Source organism: Centrocercus urophasianus, unplaced genomic scaffold (genome assembly GCF_019232065.1).
Source record: "Centrocercus urophasianus isolate 14NV4802_14NV808 unplaced genomic scaffold, USGS_Curo_1.0 seq_9, whole genome shotgun sequence".
Classification (NCBI taxonomy): Eukaryota; Metazoa; Chordata; class Aves; order Galliformes; family Phasianidae; genus Centrocercus; species Centrocercus urophasianus.
This window is the reverse complement of record NW_024885532.1, coordinates 22,722,516-22,746,901: the sequence shown is the minus strand read 5'-3', so window position 1 is coordinate 22,746,901 and position 24,386 is coordinate 22,722,516. Positions and strand designations below refer to the sequence as shown.

General features: G+C 38.3%; 1 protein-coding gene across 6 annotated transcripts in view; it reads right to left on the bottom strand.

Moving 5' to 3' along the window:
• The window catches only part of LRCH1 (leucine rich repeats and calponin homology domain containing 1), a 119,408-nt gene that overhangs the window by 47,459 nt on the left and 47,563 nt on the right, over window positions 1–24,386 (bottom strand). For all 6 annotated transcript variants that reach the window (XM_042839368.1, XM_042839369.1, XM_042839370.1 and 3 more), the window contains exons 2-8: window positions 17,027–17,171; window positions 13,479–13,605; window positions 8,939–9,044; window positions 8,283–8,419; window positions 6,021–6,148; window positions 2,252–2,336; window positions 931–1,036 (exon numbers count right to left, since the gene is read on the bottom strand). In XM_042839368.1, coding sequence (XP_042695302.1) covers window positions 931–1,036; window positions 2,252–2,336; window positions 6,021–6,148; window positions 8,283–8,419; window positions 8,939–9,044; window positions 13,479–13,605; window positions 17,027–17,171 — 834 coding nt within the window. The remainder of the gene's footprint in view (window positions 1–930; window positions 1,037–2,251; window positions 2,337–6,020; window positions 6,149–8,282; window positions 8,420–8,938; window positions 9,045–13,478; window positions 13,606–17,026; window positions 17,172–24,386) is intronic.

The window sequence follows — 24,386 nt, the reverse complement described above, 5'->3', positions numbered from 1 at the left end:
ATAAACATTGCAGGATGCAAGTCTTACTATATCAGTTGCATATTACCACATTCTGATGAGAATCTCAACTGAAATTCATTTAATCCAGCATGAAGCATTCATGAAATGCTGATTTCTATTTCCATGGTGTCCAGCTCACTGATATTATCCTGCAACTTATCATTAGTATGTGCAGATCATGAGGAATCACTTTCATCAGTACGTAAGTAACATTAATGAAGGTATAACTTCAATAAAATATAGATATAACTACACACACTGTCACTCCACTTTTATACACTGCTAATTCAGAATCTGAGCTGGTACTTGACAAAGTTATTAGACACTGAGATTACTGACTTGGAAGCGTGTTTTAAAATCATAGAATGATTTGAGTTGAAAGGGACCTTTAAGATCATCTAGTTCCAACCCCCTGCTATAGGCAGGGACACCTCCCTCTAGACCGGATTGATTCTCACTTTTTTTCCCCTGATGAGAAACAGAATTTATTAACCCTTGAGACAAGGTGCAAGAAGTTCATTGAAACCATCACCAAAAATGACTATACTCAATTCAGTATAGTTTAAAACTGGTGTAAGTAAAACATTTTTCTGTTTTAAATGACTGCACAGGCATACTTGAAAGCCTCTTGGATAAGAAGGCATTTACTACGAAGAAATTAATTGTAAAAATTCTTACTGATTGATTATAATATCAGCAAGAAAAGCAACTTAAGGTATTTATCCAGAGCAAAATCAAACACTGAATATTCCAGTGAAAAACAGTGGTAACCACAATGGTTCTAAGTTAAAGTTCCTGTTTTTAGACAGAAGACTAGAAAGACTAATCAGTACTTGCTGTGCTGTGACATTTTCAGACTCCACTTACAGTCTTATACAGTTATCAACAGAAATTTCCTGTTTTTAACCTCCACAGTTTTGACATTCCAACCTTTTCTTGAGTTGGCATGGTGACCTGAATCTTCCTTTACAACCTGATCTTCTTCCACGATGTCTGACATTGGAACATTAAAGCTGATAGTATCTTCATCAGACGGCTAAGAAGAAGTCAGAGAAACAATATTTTCATGCTAAATCCAAGGTTGATTAAAATACGTGCTTTCACTAAAAAGCTAACAACTTCAGGAACTGCAATAACAGCAGAATAGTTTCTAAGCCTCTTTGAATGGACTGCACGTTCATACAGTTATGTAAAGGCTTTCCCAAATAATTGGCAACCACTGTGTTTATATGTGTTCCTGTATTTAACAGAGTATAACCGGATTCATTTTCTATTTGCTTTGGCAGTATCGCTAATTCAGTATCTAAGCTTGATTCTTTCCAAACAAGTGTCAAAAGCAACAGACTTTTCCTCAAAAAAAGAGAAAAATACATGAAAATTATTGCTTTTTTTTTCTTTTTTTTAAAGTAGGAAGAAAACTATTCTTTTATACTCATTGAGTCAGACCACAAATTCTTTTGATTATACATTTCAGAAAGATTCTTACTGAAGTACAAGTTATTTACTTATTTATAATTATTATGAAGTCCAACTAACTGCTCATTTGAATACCTAAGAAAAGACTTCCCAGGAATTAGTGCTCTGTTCAGCTGAGTAGAGCCTCAGAAAGAAATTCTAGGAAACGTGTAACTGTAGCTATAACTGCTTAGTACAACATCACTCTCAGGAAGTCAACCTTTTTCTTTGCCCACTCACACAAAATAGCTCAAGAAAAATTCAGAAGGCTTATTTCCAGCACTGCCTAACTGCCAGAGAACAGAAAGACACAGCATAGATGCACATGAAGATGTGCAAAAATTCTGAAGCTCTTGCTCTCCAGAAAACTTCCATAACCACAACACCACAGAACATATCAGGACTGAGAATACAAACTCAAGTTAATCTCCTACATGAAAAATTTGGAAGAGGAAACTAGGAGCCAGACGTATAACATTTGTATAACATTTATTTGGTTGGAACGAGTAGACAGCATTCTGGTTTGGACTCCATTTTCTAGATTATCACTTAAAACTGGCTGAAAATTGTACTGAATTTTTTCTACTGGTGTTAGTAATTTGTGATCAAGTATCTCACTGCTATCTCCCAAAAAAATGGATACAAACTGGAAAAAAATCCCAATCTTCTTTTATCTTTGTTTTAAAGTTTTATAAGTGATAAATTCATGCCATTGGATGTGGCTGCACAGTTTTCATAGCTAAAAATGTAGCTATACATATTAAGAAATAAGAGTGTGGAGAAAGGGGCAACTTACCTCTGTTGCTGACAAACGCTTATCACCATTGTCACTACCAACACCTGAATCCGAGTCCTTTTTACTTGGGTAGAGGTCATCAATGCTAGATGTGAACAGAAAACAACTGAAAGGTATCACAGCATGTACAGTTAGAATTCTGTCCCATTTTCACTTTGAGAAAAATTCCAACAATTATCAATGTCAGTGAAGAAATCATAGAATCATAGAATCCTTTGAGTCGGAAGAGACCTCTGAAGGATGTCTAGTCCAATTCCCCTACAGTGAACAGGAACACCACCACTAGATCAGTTTGCCCAGGGCCTGATCCAGCCTCACCTTGAAAGTCTTCAGGGATGGGGCATCAACCACATCACTGGGCAACCTGTTGCGGTGCCTCACCACCCTCACTTTAAAAGACTTTTTCCTTATGTTCAACCTAAATCTGCCCTCTTTAAGCTTGAAGCCATTTCCACTTGTTCTAACACCACAGACCCTGCTAAAGAGTCTGTCCCCTTCTTTACTGTAGCTCCCCTTTAGATACTGAAAGGCCTCACTCAGGTCACCTCACAGCCTTCTCTTCTCCATGCTGAACAGCCCCAGCTCTCTCAGCCCGTCCTCATAAGAGAGGTGTTCCATCCCTTCAATCATTTTTGTGGCCCTCCTCTGGACACACTCCAACAGGTCCATGTCCCTCCTGTGCTGAGGACTCCACATTTGGATGCAGTACTCCAGGTGAGGTCTAACCAGTGCAGAGGGGCAGGATCACCTCCCTCACCCTGCTTGGCCACACTGCTTTGGATGCAGTCCAGGACACGATTGGCCTTCTAGGTTGTGAGAGCATATTGCTGTCTCACGACCAGCTAACCATCTATCAGTACCCCCAGGTCTTTTTCGGCAGGGCTGCACTCAATCCTTTCTTTCCCTGTTTTGTATTGGTAGCAGAGGATGCCTTGAGGCAGGTGCAAGATCTTGCAATTGGCTTTGTTGAACCTCATGAGATTCACCCGGGCTCACTGTTCAAAGCTCTCCAGGTCCCTGTGGATGACATCTCATCCCTCTGGTGTATTGACTGCATCGCACAGCTTGGTGTCATCTGCAAACTTGCTGAGTGTGCACGCGGCCCCACTGTCAACGTCATTGATGAAGACACTAAAGAGTATTGGTCCCAGCACTGACTCCTGCAGGACACTACTCATCACTGATCTCCATCCAGACATTCAGCAATTGACCGCCACTCTCTGGACTTGATCCACTGCAAGCAAGTTCTTTGTCTATCAAACAGCCTACCCATCAAATCCACACATTCCCAATCTGGAGAGCTGAATGTTGTGGGGTGCCATTTCAAAGGCCTTACTGAAGTTGAGATAGATGATATCAAGGGCTCCAACCTTGTCCACTGATGCAGTGACACCATTGTAAAAAGCCTCTAGGTTGGTCAAACAGAATTTGCCCTCAGTGAAGACATGCTGGTTTTCTTGTATCACCTCCCTGCCTTTCATGTGCCTTAGCACAGCTTCCAGGAGGATCTACTCCATGATCTTTCAGGGCAGAGGTGAGACTGACAGGTCTGTAGTTCCCAGTCATCCTTTTTCCCTTCTTAAAAATGAATGTGATGCTGCCTTTTTTCCAGTCACCATCAGGGTCTTCATCTGATTGCCATAACTTTTCAAATATCATGGAGAGTGGCTCGGCAACTACATCAGCTAATTCCCTCAGGACTCTAGAATGCATTTCATCAGGACCCACAAACTAGCTTAGTATGGATACAAACTACACATCTGCAGTCTGCTGGTAGTAAAGTAGGATGATGGAATGGTTCATTAGCTTATGGATTAATGAAAACAACAGAATAATCCATCATAAAGGTCGTTGCTTTTGTCTGTGCGCTGGACAAAAATATTTAGCTAATAGCCAAGTAGCACAGGATTCTGACTGAAGTAATTTAGCCATGTCACAGAAAACTACACTAGCTGAACTCAAACTGGAGTCAACTAATTTAAAAGTAACCATCAATCCATTAAAAACGAACTGTTAACTCCCTAGAGCTTGGAGTAATTATTAACATAGAAACCTCCTTTGGAGGCTTTAAAATAGATTTTGAAGTTTAATATTTCCAGAAAATGACTATAATAATTGCAACTGCCATCTCTTCAGGATTTTTATTATTGACTAATATGACCTCCGCTCATTTTAAAGTACACCAATAGATGAATACACTCATCAGTTAACTATTTTTTTTTTCCTTTACTTCCTTCTCATTTGCAATTCTGAATGTTGCAAACCTAAATTGAGATTAACACAGCGATTTTGAAAAGTACTTTAACAATCTTCACATTTGATTTGATTCCGCTTAATCTCTGATTATCTGTTATTAGTAAACTCAAAAGATTGGAGACATTCAATAACCATCTGGATGTAAACCTCCAGCTGTTCTTGCTTGGGGCAGGGTGGGTGGGCAGATAGATATAGGGGGAAGGGTGATGTGTTAGACTATTTGAATCTAAGTATACTGTGATTTTTATCAGTACTATGGAAATCTTAACCAGGTTGTTTTTTTCCTTTTGAAGTGTGAAATAATTCTCTAAAGCAAAGGATCATATTTTCCAACTAAACAAAATATACACACATTCAAATCATTAACTGAATAAAATATATCATAAGAAAATTAAAGGTTAAACAGTAAGAATACATCCTCAAGCATCTATTTTAGCTTCAATACTTTCTCTGTGACAGAACACTGAACTGCTAGTTATCAGCTGGTATCCTCTCTGTACTAGCCCTTTACCAGAATATTGACAGGGAGACTCTAAAGCAGCTTTTTTTTTTTATCCCTCAGAGTGCTAGCAACATCTCTGTATTTTCATCAACATTTTGTTTTTACTGGGCATCCCCATAATTTTTCCATGGTTGTTTAATATAAACTTCTCACACTGGCAAAGAAAGAGCTGGCTATGATTTGATTTCCAATTAGCTTCAAAGATTCCCATAAAAAGGATCTCCCTCTCTTGGTCTAAGAAATTGAAGACACTGTCTTTCATTTTGCCAAATAAATTATTAATAAAATTTAATTTCACTTCAAAAGAATATCAACACCCATTCAATTCTCTTTGTTGGATGCATTAGATTAGATGTTAGGAGGAATTTATTTACCCAGAGGTGAGTGAGGCACTGGCACAGCTGCCCAGAGAAGCTGTGGGTGCTTCACCCCTGGAGGCATTCAAGTCCAGATTGGATGGAGTTTTGGGCAACCCCATCTAGTGGGTGGTAACCATACCTACTGTGGAGGAGTTGGAATTGGATGGCTAAGATCCCTTCTAACTCAAGACATTCTGTGATTCTATGAAGAAAAAAAGCTCAACAGAATTACACAACTCTAATAACACATATCACAAAATGAAGCAAGAAGTGAATTTCTTTTTAGTATATTAATAGATTTACAATGAAGATCCAACACCAGGTTATACTACCTTCTTAATTACTTTCAATATATTCCAGTAGTATACTAGCAGAAGGTTAAATTTAAGCAATGGCTTACTTCCAAGCTCTTTCCTAACACGCTGCTGACTTTAATCAGAATCAGTTGTTAAAAATACTTTATTTTATTCTAAATCCTTCTAAGGGTTTCATAAGAATAAAATAAAGCAAAAGAAAGTTCTGCTTGGAAAAGAGCTGTCTAAATGGAACCTAAACAACAAAAACTGTAGAAGCTAAGGATAAAACCATTTTTCACTTTGTTCCAAGATAATAAATATTACACGCAAAAAATAAGATTGATCTTTATTCGTACCTTTCTTCCACAGGTTGTGGCAAATGTGGCTGTTCTATGGCATTAAGATACAGTGAGTCTGCTGTTTTAATCTGACAGGCCTGTACTGTCAGATATTTGAATATATGCACCTTCCCCTTTGTACAAATCTGTTAGGAAAAAAAGATGGGTTTATACGTAGAAAAAAGGAAACGTATTCCAAATTTCGCTTAGTGTAAAACTACTTGAAAACCAACTCATGAGGTCGCAATAGGAATAACTCAAGGAAAACAGGATTGTATTTTTAAAGAAATGATTAAGAACAACTTGAACAAGCAAATCAATTGAGTGCATCAGTGTGGATACTCTAAGAGAGAAAACAGCAAAAGAATGTATTATATTTTAGAAAATCCAAATTCTCTCATAAAGGATTATGATTAATAAAACATATTTAGGCCTATTGCCAACTGTAAACTAAGTCATTATTTTACAAAATTAGTCAGCAGTAACATTTAATTAACCAATACATCCTTTACACACTGTCATACTGGTTTCATGGTGTTCAAGCATCTTTATGATGCATTTCACTTGCCTTTACATTCTTTTCTTTGACTGCACTCTAACTCATATGCTTCCTGGGTGACAGGACGAGGGGAAATCGCCTCAAGTTGCACAAGGGAAAGTTTAGGTTGGATATCAGGAAACAATTCCTTACAGAAAGGATTGTTAAGCACTGGAATAGGCTGCCCAGGGAGGTGGTTGATTCACCATCCCTAGATGTGTTTGGATGTGGTGCTCAGGGACACGATTTAGTGGAGGGTTGTTAGAGTTAGGGTAGTATGATTAGGTTGTGGTTGGACTTGATCCTTAAGGTCTTTTCCAACCTGAGCAATTCTATGATTCCATGTTTTGAGCTTAGTAATCGCATCACCACAATTAGTTACAGAAAGGAGCTTCTCTAATGTAATAAAAACTCTCAAAAAAAATTAAAAAATTAAGTCATGTAGATTATGTTCTAGGCTGTCAGAATATGTATGTATTATGTATAGTAAATAAAAGCAAAAAACTTTCTAGAAATGGGCTTTTATTAACCCAGAACAGCAAATTGGAAGACCATGACCAGGGAAACAAAATCCCAGGCAGCTCTGAACACCTGCAGGATTTGCTGCTTCAGCTGGTCTTCAGGACCCAACAAAATTTTTCTCCTTCAAGGACAAAGAGGCCACCCAGAGAGATCTTGATAAACTGGGCTGGGCAATCACTAACCACATGAAATTCAACAAGAGCAATTCTTTATCTGGGACAAGACAGTCCTGGATATGTATAGAGAGCGGGAAACAAGTTGGAGAGCAGTCCCACAGAAAGGGATCTTGAGGTTCTGGTTGTTGGAAACCAGAATCAGCAGTGTGCACTGGCAATCAAAAGAGCCAACCATGTCATGGACTACTAGGCAGGTGATGGAACGGACCACACCACTCTGCTCTCTGTCCGTGCAGCCTCACCTCAAGTCCTGTGTACAATTTAGGGCACAACAAAAGAAGAACATAAAACTGTTTTAAAGTGTCCAAAGGAGGGCTATGAAGATGGTGAAGGGTTTAGATAAGAAAACCTATGAGAAGCTGCTGAAATCCTATGGTTTGTTCAGCTTAGAGAAGAGGGACTGAAGAGAGGCCTCATGGAAGCCTACAACTTCCTCACTAGAGAAAGGGAAAGGCAGGAGCTGATCTCTTCTCTCTGGTGACAGTGGCAGGACCCACAGAAAAGGCATAGAACTGCATCAGAGGATGCTCATGCTGGATTATCAGGAAAACGTTCTTCACCAGAGGGTGGGCTGGGCATTGGAACAGGCTTCCCAGGGCAGAGGGCACGATCCCAATCTGCCAGAGTTCAAGTACTGACTGTAAATGCTCTCAGGTTTGAATTTTGGGTGGTCCTGCATGGAGACAGTAGTTAGACCTTGTGGATCCCTTCCAACCTGTGATACTCTATGATTCCATGATTTATCAAGGAAGTTTCCCAACAACCTTCTTTTTTGAAATTATACACATATACATTAAGCTTCAGATGGAGATAGGAGCAACAAAATGAATAGGTAGCTAACAGTGGAAATCTTCCAAAACAGCATTGGTTCAAGTAGTGTACAGACACAGAGAATATAGGACACTTTGTCTTGTTTATATAGTCACAACTAATGTCTGTCATTACTCGAATTCAGATACATGCAATTGCAGAAGCTGACATTTTATAGACTAAGTCATCATCCACCCAACATTAAGGCCAATTTAAATGACAGATGTTACTTACTTGTGCTGGTGGAGATTGCAAAGGATTGTTCTCAAGCAGCAGTACTTGTAACTGTGCCATCTTTCTAAAACAAATGGGAATCACAAGCACCTTATTGCAGGAAAAGTCAAACTTCACCAAGGGAAGCTGTACTAGTTCTAAAAACAATAGAAAAGACAAAAGGTATTATAGCTGTCGTGATTTTTTGTAATTAAATAATTTTTCTAAATAAACTTTTTTATTTGCGTCATCAGAAAAGAAAAAGAAGGACTATTATTCCTCAGGTAATAAAATACAGGACATAATATCCTCTTTCCTCCCCTCCCCCCTCTTTCTAAAAAATACAAATTCTGACAGGAATGTTTTGTTTTTCTGTATAGAACAGAGGAAAAGAATGTTAATGAAACACAAGTGACAACAGATTTTAAAACACTTAGAAGCAGCTGACAGTTATCTGCATTCACAGGTAAGCATCTGTGCAGCTTAAGATACCTAGAATCATAAAGATAATTAATTGAAGTCTTCAATGCTATTGTTTCCAGACACACAGTGAACTCAAATAGAAAACATTTCAACACCAGGTAGTTATTTTCTATTATTGCTTGCTCACACGATTAAAGACTTCCAAAATACCAAAAATCCTAATGCCTTTATTATAGATTTTTCAAAACTCATACCTTGGGGTAAAACTTCGAGGTAATTTCTTCTGACATTCAGTTCTTTTAAAGATTTCAGCAGGCCTATCTGTTGTGGCAAAGTTGTGATTTCATTGCAGCTGACATCCTACAGCAAAAGAAACAGAAATAATGAACTTTTGTCTGCAAAGTGAGAAATTGTAGCTTGTATGTTATTATCAGGGTAACATTTTATTGAACTGAAAACACACAACTATCAGCAGCTTGCCTTCAGTGGGCAAAGTGAGACATGAGAAAATATTTACATGTTATTCACAGCCCAGAGCAAATATTTATTCAGAAGTGAATTTTGAAAGTTAATTCTGTACAAACATTCAGAACAATTTGTTTAACACATTCTACCTCTTTGCTCACATATGTATTTCAGCAACATGATCATATAAACTGAAAACCGTTTGGATGATGTATAAAACTGTTACTGTGTGAATTTGAGTTTTAAAAAGATTCTTATAGAGAAAACACTAAAACAAAAGTTAAAAATAAATAGAAAACAGAAAAATGTCCAGAGAAGGCATGTATTCAATCAAATAGCAGGCCACACTAAAATAGAGCAGGCCTTGCTTGTAATTACAAGGTATTTAACATATTACTGTAACAGCTCATTCTTACAAGCCTAGACAGGTTCTAAGCAGGTCTGATTTTGAGGTCTAAATTCAGCTGGTTTTAGAGTGTTGGAACCAGTGGTCATTTTAGCATTTCCAAAGGAATAACCACTGTAAAGTTGAGCTAAGCTTAAGGTGTTGAATGTTGCTAAGCAAGTGAATATTATTTTAAGGAAGCAATTCCTATACACCAGCATTACTGTGAAGTATGATATTTTTATGATACTATCGCTATTAAGTTATCACAAAAAACTGCCATTAATCAGTTCTAAAAAAATAAAAATCAACTTATTGGATTAAGTCAGTCTAAAACAAGATAGTTATCACATATTAGCTATCCCTTTTACTGCCAAACTGTCTAAACCCAGTATGGAATCAGAAGGGCATTGAAACCTGTGGCTAAATGCCAGGTAATCTGTCAGTTTCAGTCACATTACTTTCTGAATAGAAAATAGAGAAAGCCCTGTATCATAAGAGAGCCAAGTGGGGTGTAATGCCAAATTTTCCCCAACAGATTAAGGGTAAAATCCTTATAAACCCCTTTCAGAGGGTTCATGGCCATTCTTGATTGTTTCAGACGATGGATTTGTACAGCACATGGGAGCTCTTCAACTACAGAATTCCTCAAAGTCAGTCAGACTTCCAAGTCATCTCCTTGAAGATGGCTGCTTTAATACTAGTGAAAAGCATTACATTAACTCTGTACCTTCGATTCTAAAAACTAGTTAATGCAAAACAACAGTAATAGCAAGATCTGATCTGGCAATGTCATTCTTTTTATCAGATGTGTTTCTTCTCATCATCTCACTGTTGCCAAAATTTCCTTCCCTTGTCAAAACAGAGTCAGGAAATTTTAGCTTTAAGACTAAAGGAAATTAAAAACACCAGTTAACGAGTGCTTCTTTTATCCAAACTATGGTGCTGTTAATTGCAATGTCCCCAGATCATTTATTTTTAAAGCTTTACTGTCCTATTTTCAATTTACGAACTTTAAGTGAGTTTATTATTAGACACTCATCTTTAGAGCAAAAAATTGAAATTCAAAGTCACCTTGTGGTAGAGAAACTCTAGATCAAGTACACTTACATGCACATCAGAACAAGTAAGGGAAAAAGAGTTTTAAAGGAAGTGCAAAAGGAATGTCTGACAGTGCGGAGCCTCAAAGCATCCACTAAAAGACTAATCTCTTATGACAGCCATGTCAGTGTTCACCAGAGCTCTGCAGACAGCTGTATCCTACTAATCTAACTTCAGATATATATTTTTTACTACTATGCATAACTAGAGAGACCTACTATATTATTTCTAGTTATACTTACTATACTTTATGAGTATATATGTGACAGTTTTTACCTTAAACTTTCCAATTACTTTGGTTATATTGCTTTCATTATTGCCAAAGTCAAATGCCTGTGTCTTTCAAGCCAATTACATTTTTGGAGAAATGTGGCAATTAGCAGTTTGGAACTTCATTTGATGGGCATCCACAGGCAGTTGAAATCAAGTCCAAACTACTATTCAGGTTACAGGGCTAGTCTTTGCTGGAGGTCAGACTTCTTGCATTAACATCATTATGTCCTCATTGGTTATTTGCTAGCATGACAACATGGATAATTTCTCACAATTAGAGAAAAGTAAGGCTCCCTGAAATTTAACAGCAACTTCTGTGGCACGCAGCTCAATGCCTTTAAGACAACTATCGGACTACACAGAAGAACCCTACCCTACAATTTAAAAGAAAATGTAAAAATTAACATTACTTAATGTACCAGTCATTCAATGTCACAGCTACTAAATACTTCTAAACATAAAAATGTAATAAAAAAAGAGAAGGAAGAAAACAATTATTTGGGAAGACCTGACTTAACCTGCAGCATAACTGCTGTTACCTTTCCAGAGTGACCACAGAAGTAAAACCTGTTTCAAAAGTTAGATTGAAAAAGAAAAACCATTTGCTATGTACATTCAGATTTATTGCAAGCAGCCCAGGAAAAGATGTAAAACACTGAAAATCTGATGCTTCCCAAAGTGCTGGAAAACCAAGAACCAAATGCAGGCAGTTGGTGTCTGCTACCTCTCAGGACTGATCCCTTGGGCCAGGCCAGCATCAGCATTGTGTGTGTCCCAAAACAAGAGCATGCCCTGCCAAGGAGCTGCCTGGTAGTGTCACCTGCATGTTATTCAGGCTGGCATTGCTCTCACACAGCTGAACATTTCATGCAACAACAACTGCAGCATGATCTAATCTTTTTTTTCCCCTCTATTCGTTCTAGAATAACAACCACTTTATTATCTAAGCTGCATGATGGTAAATATAACTATCCAGATACAGCTCTCAATTCAGTGCTTCATCCCAGTCATTTCGAGCTCAATAATGCAACTTATTTCATTGGAAATGTTCAAAGTACTCACGGTAGAACCAACCTAAATAATGAGGGCATCTGAACCAAAGTACACCTAATCTAACAAGAATTATTATTCACTCCTTCAGTTTAACAGTTTAAGAGTTCTGTCCAGTCATTCTATGCCCTAAGTTAGGATGTGTTTAGTACTGCTCAGCCATAAATAAGACTGGACCTATAATTTCTTACTGAACCTATTTTAAGCACAATAGAAGCAATACTACAGCCTGACATGTTTTTGAAGGTAATTCAATCAAAACAATTTCAGTAACCTGATTAAATCCCTTAAGAAAAGTACTTCAAACTGCTAGAAAAATTATTAATACTTACTAAGAATCAGTAAACAGTAATAGAACAAAACTGGCAGTGTTTAACTTGGGCATAAAAGGTAACTTCTTCCCTCCCCAAACCAGATTCATTACAATAAATAGTATAAGCCTGATACAACAAAGTGTTGTACTGGAAAAAAATGGAAGAAAGGAGAAAGCCCCATAGTTGTTGCTTCACATATGAGGACTCAGGACCAGCACTGGCTCCTAAAGCAAGGTTAGCTCAAAAGAATTCAGTGGAGAAATCATTATTATAAAAATGTCAATATGATAAGCAGGTACTTTCTGATAGCAACAAGATGCACAAGATAAGTGCAGCCAATGGTGATATCAGCAGCTGGGAGAAAGTTCACATTTCATTGTTTTGCTCTGCATAAACTGGCAGTTTGTTTATGAGAAATTGTTTGTTTTCCAATTGAGAGGTCAAGGTGAACAGAAACAATCACAAGGCATTACACATGTGCCAGAGAGAGTTCAGGAAGCATACAACATAAAAAGATGTAGATAAAAGGAGGAGGAAAGGGAAGCACTCATATACATAATTTCATACACATAATTTTAGAAAGCATATATAGCTAAATAAATTTTAAGTTATGTATCAAATAATTTCTGCACTTCCTGATTCTCATTTGTTAGACAATGTATTGTAGATGCAAAACTACTGCATGCAGAAATAGTAGTCATCCAGTCAGCTTTGAAAAACTGAGAGGAATATAGCCTGTAAATCTGTTTAGACAGATGTTTGAGCAAAGTTGCATGACAAAAATAGTGAAACAAAATGCAAACAGACTGCTAAGATCAGTTTCATTAGCAGAATGCAGCGTGGTAAGCAGACAGCACTGGGAGAAGGGAAGAAGAGAGGTGGTATTGGATGACAGTACAGCTTTGCAGAACCTGATGCCAGAACCAGAAACACAGCAAAACAAGGTGCCAGAGCATGTATTCAGCACAACAGGTAAAGAAATTAAACATACAAGCTGAGTTTTGAATGAACAAAGGCAACAATGTTACTTAGAATAGTCCTGAAGAGCAAAAAAAGGGAATTACTGTTACTACTCAATACACTTCAGAAGTCAAATTATATTATATGGCATTATAGGAGGCATTTGTTCCAACACCTCTGCAAAGAGTATTTTATTGATTCTAGTTAGATACAAATAAAAACAAAATAGCAAAATTAGTAACATACCAGTTCCATTAACTGCTTTAGCTGACCTATCTCTTCTGGAAGGGAACCTAGCTTATTGTTGCTTGCAATTAAGACTTTCAGAGGAAGACCACACAGGCAAGCTGGCAAAGAAGAAAGTTGATTTCGACTGCAACAAAACAAAGAAAGAAAACAACCATTAAGAACACCAATGACATTCTACTGCACACTTGCATGAAGTTTTAGTTGTATGACTCCTACATTCTGATGGGTCAGACTTCTTGCAGATAACATGCAAGTTTTGGAATTGCAATCTTTAGGAAAACATTTGTAGATCATAAATACCTGCAATTACTGACTAAACAGTCAGTGGAGAATCACCACTCTGGAAAAAAAAAATGTATCACTTCAACAACAATTTAAAAGTGATTTTCATCTACAATAGCTGCTTCCCCTCCTAACGGACACCACAAACTCAGTTGAGGCAGTACTTAGCAGGTATTTCAATATTCCTATGTTTTCTCTACAGTCTACTCTATATGGCTTTTGGTTAAACTGAAAACCAACAAAAAAGAATTCCAGATTAACTGGCTATTTTCCCAATTCCTTTTATAGTACATTCAGAGTTGAAGATCACTTTGCACTTGTTGCTATTCCTCCAACCTCACAGACATCCCAAACTTAGTGGTGAACATTTTTGTAAGGAATCAAAGTCTGGAAGAAAAAAAAATATACTCTTTTTAAATGCATCCTTTTTGCTTCTGATCTGCTTCCTATTCACTGGTTAATGAATATAAGCCACAACATTATTCCTCTCTTAATTTGATAGAAGGCAGCCAGGCAACAATTCAATTTAGCATCAATTCATAAAAATTGCTATTACATATCACCGTATTCTGACTATCTAACAAACATTTCACTCTACTGGGAACAACTTAATTTTTCATCTTGAAAATGGGAAAACCAAAGAACAAGAAAAACGTACATCTTTAGTATCTCACAAAGTTCATTGAAGTGTTAAAAGAACAAGTAAAAACACCTACTTCCCAGCCCTGTAACCTATAGACAACATACTTCAAAATATTTTCCTTCATCATTTGAAAACAAACAAACAAACAAACAAACAAACAAAAAAGGGTAGATTGCAACAATCTTACGCTACAAGACAGTGCAAAATGGTGCAAAAGAACTTCTTCATGGTAAAGGTGACAGAGCACTGGAATAAGTTGCCCAGAGAGGTTGTAGAGCCTCCTTCTATGGAGATATTCAAGAAATGTATGGATGCCTACCTGTGTGACCTATTGTAGGGTACCTGCTTTAGCAGGAGGGTCAGACTCTATGATTTCTTGAGGTCACTTCCAACCCTTGCATTTCTATGATTCTGTGACACTAAAAATGATTTATTTTAACTGCATGGGAAAACATTTCAGATGATTACTCCCAGATGTTGATTAAGTCATACAACAAAAATAAGACTTTCATAGGGAGCTTTTTCATCAGCGATATTTTGGGACTCACAGGAGAGTATGAGGAACAGCATTCTGTAACAAGGAGAATACAGGACCTAATCTCTAAGAATCACAGAATCACAGAATCACCCGGGTTGGAAGGGACCTCAAGGATCATGTAGTTCCAACCCCCCTGCCTAGCAGGGCCACCAAACATACACATTCAGATCAGGTTGCCCAGGACCCCGTCCAACCTGGCCTTAAACACATCCAAGGACGGGGCATCCACAACCTCCCTGGGCAGCCCGTTCCAGGGCCTAACCACTCTCCTTGTATAGAACTTCCCCCTAACATCCAACCTAAATCTTCCCTCCTTCAACTTGGATCCATTTCCCCTAGTCCTGCTGTTGTCAGCCCTTTGGAAGAGTTTACTCCCCTCGTGGGTGTAGGTTCCCTTCAGGTATTGATAGGCTGCAATGAGGTCACCCCGCAGCCTTCTCTTCTCCAGGCTGAACAAGCCCAACTCCCTCAGCCTGTCCTCATAGGGGAGGTGCTCCAGCCCCCTGATCATCTTAGTCGCCCTCCTCTGGACCCTTTCCAAAATCTCCATGTCTTTCTTGTACTGAGGGCTCCACACCTGGACAGAGTACGGTCATGCCATATATTTCTTTATTCAAATTAGAGCCTAACAAAACAAGATCAGCTCCAAATCACTCACAGGCTTTCCTGAACACCAGTGAGACACCTCTGCCAAGCACATTGCTTAAAAACAATTTCCTTAAATAAAACTCGTATATAGTTTTGGTGCTTTTGTGGATACCACTCATCTCTTGGCATTACTTTCTAACTCGGTTTAACATCTGAGCTTTCCTGGTACGAGACACAAAAATACTCATTTTAGATTGGCTGCCTTTTTCTTGCCAGGAAGAAACATGGCTACAAAATCAATCTCTCTTCTACAGATTGCTTGCTGTGTTCAACTTGTATTGAGGAAGGTCATATCCAAGCAAAGAGAAAATTATTTCAGGAGATTTTAAGCTGAGGGAAATATCTTTAATTAGTAAAACTTGTAAATTTTCCATTTGTTTAGAATGCCCAACCTTAATGTGATATCTGATAGCAACTTTTGAGTATTCTGGGTTTGCAATGACTCACATTCCATCACTACACTGAGATAATTCATTCTAACTCATAAATTCATGAAGATGTTCTATGCAAATTTGATTTCACCCCATCTTAATTTCTTTATGCAGATCTAACTGTAACACTACTTCAAATTTACAAGTCCTACTCCTGACGTGTGTGCATGTAGCAGGGTAGTATGTGTAGGGTAGTATGGTTAGGTCGTGGTTGGACTGAATGATCTTTAAGGTCTTTTCCAACCTGAGTGATTCTGTGATTCTATGTACTCAGGACACGCTATTCTGTTTCAGTTTTTAAAACCAAAATTAGAATTCCATTGTACATGAACCTCATTCTTAAATCCCATATTATTATATGTTCATCATTACAGTTTCTACATATACTCAACTGCAAATATACCTCCGTGCCTTGTCCCAGATGAAAAAGTGCTGACATATATCCTCTCAAAAGCAAAAAAAACCCCATTCAGTTGCACTTTAACCAATAGACATTCTCAATATTGATTAGTATTCATGAACAGTTTTCCTGGAAAAGAGACAGAAGTGTCTAATTCTCTGTCACTTCTTCCTAAAAAAGGTAGCAATTACAAGTGTGTCATAAGAGGAGGATATTAGTGATAAAAATCACACTTTTCCTGTCCATTTCCCTTGAGGAAAGCCTTGATCCTCTGTCCCTACAATAAGCACACCTAACTTCACAAAATTTATTAAGTCGCAATGAAAAGAATCCAACCATGCTGTTTCAATTAGCATTCTTAATTTGTTCAAAGAATAAGCGAAAGGATACATGTTACTTAGTCCATCCTTAAATAACTAAGTTTTTCATTTTAGCCTTTACAATGTCTTCATATAGAGAGCTGCATCTACAAGCAATGACTTTTTTTGCATTACAGTTTGCAATGAAAAGAAAAATGTAGTCAACTGTGCCAAGAACACAAAGTACAGACAAAAACTCCTGACACGTTTGCAATTAAACAGAAAACATAGTAGACAAACTTACCTCAAATTTAAGTAAGTTAGCATTCGTAAGTTCACTATGGCATCTGGAATAATTTTAATACAGTTGTGGTATAGATTTAGTGTTTCCAGTGACACAAAATGGCACAACTCCGTAGGAATCTCTGTTAATCTGTTCTTTGATAGATCTGAAAAGAGAAAGAGAGAAAACATTTTTTTAACCATCAGAAATACACATATTGAAAAACCATGCTTATTTATTAATATAAGGAAATAAATATAATCCTAAAGCCAGACAACAAATAAAGCCAATATTTTATTAAACAAAATAAAACTAGCCCTAACCTTTAGAACTTTGAAATGGAACAGAGTGTATATAAAAGAGCAAACATTCAATTAAAATTTATTTGGTCTAATAAAAAGTAATTATTTGCAGGATTCAATATGCTGAGAAAATGCTTGAAACCACAACCCAGTAAATACTCCAAAGCTCAAATATTATGTCTCAAGACTGATGCACAAATTTGCAAGAACCACCATGTTCTATCATCAGAAACAACACAAAAGTCATTCATACAATCAGACTGATCTGGAGAATGATCATCTCTTTAAGTGGAAGGAACAGGAATATGCCTGAGCAAAGCAAACAAACAACAACAACAACAACAACAACAAAAGGTGTCTGATAGAAAGGATACAAGGAAAACGGATCTTGTTGATCCCCTCGTATCTTGCCACTAGCTCAAGCTTCCTCCCTGCTCCTTCAGTGCTTCTTCTGAAGCTTACTTTCTTTAACTGCAAGAAGGTGAAGGATCCAAAGTTTAGCAGACACACCTCTAGAGCATCTCATCTTTTCAGGACCATAAAAATAATTTTGCTTTTGTGAACAAACTGGCAGAAGCTTGAAAATCTTCTTAATAATTTTGCCATGTTGGGCTCAGTTTGCTGTACAAAGGTACAGTTTCAGCTCAAAACTATTGCCACTAGGAAAGTGTTACCACTTTTGGCGTTGTTCCTGTTTCCTGCAACACAAGCTGCAGTTCATCACTCTTCATTCCCCCCGTCAGCCTCCACTTTGCTTCACTTCCATCAATAACCAGTCTCACTACTCCAAACTTGACCAAGATAACAGCAACGGCCAACAAGTGCACGAAGGGAGAGCAGTCCTGCTAACTCAAATGGTAAATGGATGAATTGAGCACCTCTGTCAAAATTATTCATCTGTAAGTTCCTATACAACAGCAATGCTTGAAATGCTCTGCTTTGTCTTAGGAGACTGATGGTGGTTAGATGCAGCATTACCTCTGTTTCTACTTTCCTTCGCTGCTGCAATCAAAGAGATAGGAAATCTGTGAATGCCACCCTTTCTTTAAAGTGGAAGAAAGGTCTTCAGTGATCCTCTGTTTCAGTGCTTAATCCTCTCGTGTTGTCCGTTTGCCAAGTAGCATGGCATTCCAAAAAGAAACTGAACGCAGGTTCCCTACCCTGCTGCCATAATAGCTGATAATAAATACAGCTAACAACAGAAGACTGACATGTTATGACTAAGAATTGTGCAACAGATCTTCCTACTGTACAATCTGGTCTCAAAGAAAATCTTCCCCGTTTTTAAGCCACACTTTCCGTAGTGACATCCCCACACCATTGCTATCATTTAATCCAGAGCAGGGATGGAGCAGGGTGGTTCTGAAGAGTCAACTGGAACTCAGCCCTAGGCTGAAGAGTACCTCTAGGAACCTGGGTGGCACGCGAGGAGTGGCCTCTCACCTTTGCTTTGATCCTCTGGAAGTAATACACATAGCTAAGACTGGGAACACAACAGTGTTACTTCTCTCTGTGCTACTAAAGCTGCAGCCTACCATCCAGGCCCCAGCTTCAATTCTGTTCTCATTTCCTTTCACATCAGATAAAATGATCTGTTGACACTACTTTTCCCTTATCCCAGAAAAAATCTTGGACTTCCAAGAAATGGAAGAGCATCTAGATTGATCCCATTCCTCTGACAGACATTAAAGACATTAAAGTCAAATTATTTATTATTATTTTTATTACAATTTTTACATTTTAAAAATTGTTCTTAATGCTATCCTTTGTTCTCAAGGGCTTCAAGACTGTTAATGTGAAGAAGGATAAAACAAAATACCCACAGATGATAGCAAACAAAATCCTCCCTGTTATCCCTCAGGACACTAGGGTGTTGGACACAATGTGTATACAACAAAGGAATTCAATTAACTTACAACAAAGGAAGTCCATTATTTATTATTGTCAAGTTATCACAGGTTTTAGTTCATTTCAACAGTATTATATCTCCTGTTGCTTCCTAAACAATAATAAGAAAAGAATTATATTTGCTGAGTAAGGTGGAGAGGTTGTGGTCTCCTCTGGAGAGATGCAAAACCTGCCTGTGTGATTTCCTGTGGAACATACTGTAGGAAACATGGGGCTGGATTCTCTGATTTCCAGAGGTCCTTTCCAAGCCCTACGACTCCGACTCTGTGAAAAGCTGTATGTTTTATTTATTACTCTTACTTAATACTCGGTTAGCTTTATTCAATCAAAAATGGAGCCTCTGTACATGATACAGGTGAGAAGAAAGCCTGGCAACTTCTAGGTACCTTTAAAAATTCCAAGAAGAAAAGCACATCTTTTCAATGCTGAAAAGTAAAGGAAACATTCTGCAAATAAACTCGATACTGTATCTCAGCATTAACATATGTATACATTTACACAAACTTCTGAAAGTTACATAATTAGTTTGATGTTACTTACACCAAGGTACTTCTGATTCTTTTGATAGTAATAGGACAAGGGGGAATCATAGAATCACGAGGTTGGAAAGGACCTACAAAATCATGTAGTCCAACCATCCTCCCATCACCTCTGCTACCACAAGCACTAAACCAAATCTCACAGCTCCTCATCCAGGCACCTCTTGAACACTGCCAGGGACGGCGCCTCCACCACCTCCCTGGGCAGCCATTGCAGTGCCTGACCACTCTGAGAGAAAAAGTTCTTCTTTAAGTCTAAGAATGGTTTTAAGCTGAGACGGGAGATTTGGTTAGATATTAGAAGGAAGTTTTTCACACAGAGGGTGGTGATGCACTGGAACAGGTTGCCCAAGGAGGCTGTGGATGCCCCATCCCTGGAGGCATTCAAGGCCAGGCTGGATGTGGCTCTGGGCAGCCTGGTCTGCTGGTTGGTGACCCTGCACACAGCAGGGGGTTGAAACTGGATGAGCACTGTGGTCTTTTTCAACCCAGGCCATTCTGTGATTCTATGATTCTCTAAGTATTGCACCTGACAGTTAGTCTTAACATATTTCAGGTATGTTCTGATACTTAAGATTTAAATTATAATAGAAATGATTTGTCATTGCTGAGCCTGAACAAAACTGCACAGTCCTTGGAACTGTATGAGAAAAAACAGTGTTTGCATTTTGTTTCTGTCACAATTCAAAACATTTTCAGAAAGTTTTTGAAAATGTTTTATTGGGTTCATTAACTCCAGGAAAGAGAAGAATGCAGAAACTATTATACAACAGCTTTTGAAAACATTTTTAAAATACAGAAGTAGTTGGCAAATCTGTGTTTTTGGGTTTTTTTTCACTGTATATTTTTTTCAACTGCATATTTCCAAATCACGAAGCTGCACAACACCCTTGCTTCATTAATTAAAAAACCACCTCAGGGCAACTAAAAATAATGCCATTATTGCAGAGACTTGCTTTTGCTACAGAAATAGAACGAAACAGACAAATAGGACTTGGGAGACTTTAAAGGAGTTTTGACTAAGCTGATTCCAGCTTCTAATCCACAAAGTAATGAATCCACTGTGGTACATTAATGGTCACTAAAACTACACATGGGTTTAGCTCGAGGTGACTACTTCCTGTTATTCCAGTATGGAACAGGCAACACAAACACAGACAAATAGCCCAGCAGTGGTAAGGGCACCAGAGCAAGCTTTGTGTGTTTCACATGGAATACACTATTCATTCAGTATTTTATTTCAAACACCATTTGGCTTTATTTCATCTCTTCCTGCCAAAAACAAGTTTGTTAAAACTCTCAAATAAAAGAATGGAACACAAAAAAATAAGCAAATAAGCTAAGAAAAATATCAAACGGATTCGTGATCTTTAAAAAAAAAAATCACTCCAATTTTGGAGCAACGACACTGCTTTTGTACAAAGAAATGTTACTATGTTGGAAGCTGGACAGGAACTACACGAAACGAGCACTTCCTCAGCTGGAAGCAAACAATGAAAAGCAAAATTTGAGGCCAGTAAGGAGCAACTCACAGCTGGCTCCAAGCCATGTTTGGGGACTGGGCACGAGGCTCCAGGCTGTCAGCAGAGCAGAGATTGCTGAGCCCACCTTCAGGACATAAGCTTGCAGTTCTTGGAGCCCCAGTGAAATCCCACTGCTGGCCACAACCTTTGCAACTGATTTGTTGAGTAGCCAGTAGATCATACAGAGCTATAAGGCTAGTTATCCATTAAATACATATGCCTGTGCACTTCTACGTCACAAATCTTTGCTTAGTTTTTTAAAGAACGCAGTTTCTTAAAAAACAGTGATTTAAAATGTTCAGATTATAGAAAAATACATTATAAAACTGTATTTATTAAAAAAAAAAAAAAAAAAAAAAACAACCTTCCAAAGGCCCAAGTTGGAATTGAGAATCTGTCCACAACTGAGCACGAAAAAAATAGACATTTATTTGAAATAGAAGAAGACACTTAGATATGGAGTTTTAAAATTGAGAAATTGAATGGTAAAAAATAAAAAATAGAAATAAAAAAAAATCACCCAAACAACCTTTACTAGAGCCCACCAAGTTCCTTTTTTTGTAGTCTTCAGCTCTTGCCAAACAAACAACAGGAATTATTTTGAAGAAGGTATTTGCATTTGTACTAAGATGCCATTCAAGGTATTCGAATGAGATGTCTGAACTGGATTGACAAAAAAAAAAAAAAAAAAAAAAAAGATTGACAAAAAATGTAAGTAATACATTGCATGAGCTTTAAAAAAAACACCAACACAGTAAATTCAACTCCAACTTCAGAGGAAAGTTATGCAAGAAAAAACACTGGGAAATGCATTTTAAAAAGGCATATATAACACACAATACAACCATATGGAGCCTTATCATTTTTACCATTCCCATGTTTTCAGCTGTCTTTTAGGAGGCCTGCATTTCCATATGAGCCAAGTGTACCTTCACTGATAATTAAAGCCACAAACTGATGGTACTGCATCTCAGACGACTGAAATCAGTACTTAAATGCACTTTAGGCCTTCAGCAAGTTGGCATCCCACCCATACTTGCTGTGGCAAAGGCAAATGGTCTATTATTAGAAAAACTGTGCCTATTTTCCACCTAAATGGCAGGAGAATGCATTATTCTGTAGACAAATGCCATATGCTAACTGTGAAAACATTGCAGCATGACTATAAGATGTTGCAGGCTTCTGAGATACACTCTAAAACTTGGTGTTATTGAGCAGAGCAGCACATCTTATCCCCACTACTTCCCATTCCTAGCTGGCAGTGTCACTGAGTAATGCCCTGGAGATGCACCAGCTCCTACTGTCACCAGCCACTTCTACTGCCAGAGATGCTATACACACAACAAAGTGAGTGCAAAGACTTCCGCCAAGCCTTGTGTCCAATGCACTCTGGTGGAAAAATACTCTGAACAGATTATGAAGTGACACTGCTGTTTCACGCACAAAACCTAAGCATTACTTTGCAGAGCTCTATGAATTCTATGCATTACTGCCAACTGCCATAGCAGTCATACATTGGCCGCAGTTATCAGAAAGGCTCTTAATTCAGGAGTTCAGAGGGAGAACTGAGGGAGGCTGTAGGAAAGCAACACCGAGAGCAGCACAGTGCAAAGCCTGGTGGAGATGTTACCACAAGAGGGAGTCCCGCCCTCACAGACCCGGCCAACCCTTGCAGCAGCGCTGCCCAGACCATCTGTAAGGAACGGAAAGCACAGAAATAGCAAGGCAAACCTACGCAAAAACAAGTGCCTCCTCCAGTCTTCTTTCAGGTGTAACACCAAAACCTCTCTCATCTGTCTGCAGTTGCAGCCAAAGCAGTGCTAAGCCTAGGGAAGCCAGAAGTAGCATGAGATGATGCACTTGATAAAGACCTTGCATACAAATTCGTCCCTCCCCAGAGACCTTCACTTGTTCTGCTATATTTCATTTCCCACTCCATTAGAGAATATGTGGTTTACTTTTCCAGAGTGCAATGTAACCTTCCAATAGTCTATTCATTGCTGGTGTAAACAATGTGCAACCCACATTTATTCTCAAGTAGGGCTCTAACTATCCTGAAGCAACCCAAAGTCGTAAACCACCTCTCTGAAGCTACAACTGAGCGAACTTCAAGGGTGAGCAAGAGGAGAACAGAATAAGGGAAGTGCTAACTCACTAATGGTTACATGGAAACATTCTCGTGGTTAACTCAAGCACACTCCAGCTCCTCAGAGACAAAGGAAAGGTCCCTGCAAGTAACATGCTCAACCTAAGGTCACAAGCCTGGACAAAGAAAGGGGATGCTAATGCAGCAGTTTGCCTCTACTGCTCCATCCTACTGCCTAGCTTTAGATGGTGACATAAAACATTTACGTTTTCTCCTTCACCCGCCATCTATTCCTAGGACAACAGCAGTTTGGGGTTAAGGCTAGCAGAAAATAAGGCTTTTGACACACCTTTGTTTCCATAAAAAAAAAAAAAGAACGAACAGCCTAGTGTGGAAGGTTGTGGAGCTCCCTAAAAACACACTGAAAACCACTGCAATTCTTCCTGCAGAACACTATGGAGGTATTAAGAGTTTTGGAAGCCAAACACCTATATATTGAGATAGAAAAAAATACTGGAAAGCAAACACCTTTCATCACCAGAATCTTTAATATGTGATATGAAACTCTGTTCACACACCATGAAGCGTTCCTCCCTCTCCCATGCCTTCTGCACCACAGAGAAAATACAAACCATTAACTTTCACACTCCTGCCAGACCTGAGAAGCATCACTGGATTGCAGTTTTGTTCTAATTAGCATCAGTTGGAATAAACCTTCAAGGGTTTTCTCTAACAGTAGCAGTAATAGGAAATATTCTCTCAGTTCAAATACTAGAAACTTGTTCTTTGTTGTTTTCAGCCTTCAAAGTAGGTTGGTTCATGGAGAGTAATTGAGTAAGTGTTAAAATTACATACTGGCCAGCTGATCACCTTTATTGTACCAAAATATCTTAGTTGTCTGCCTAAACTGTTAGCAATGGCACATATAAGAAAATTTAATAGTGAACAGACAACTGCTACAGAAGCCGGATCTTCCCTGATTCCTCTACAGAAACAAAAAGGATAACTTGATCCTGAAAAGTC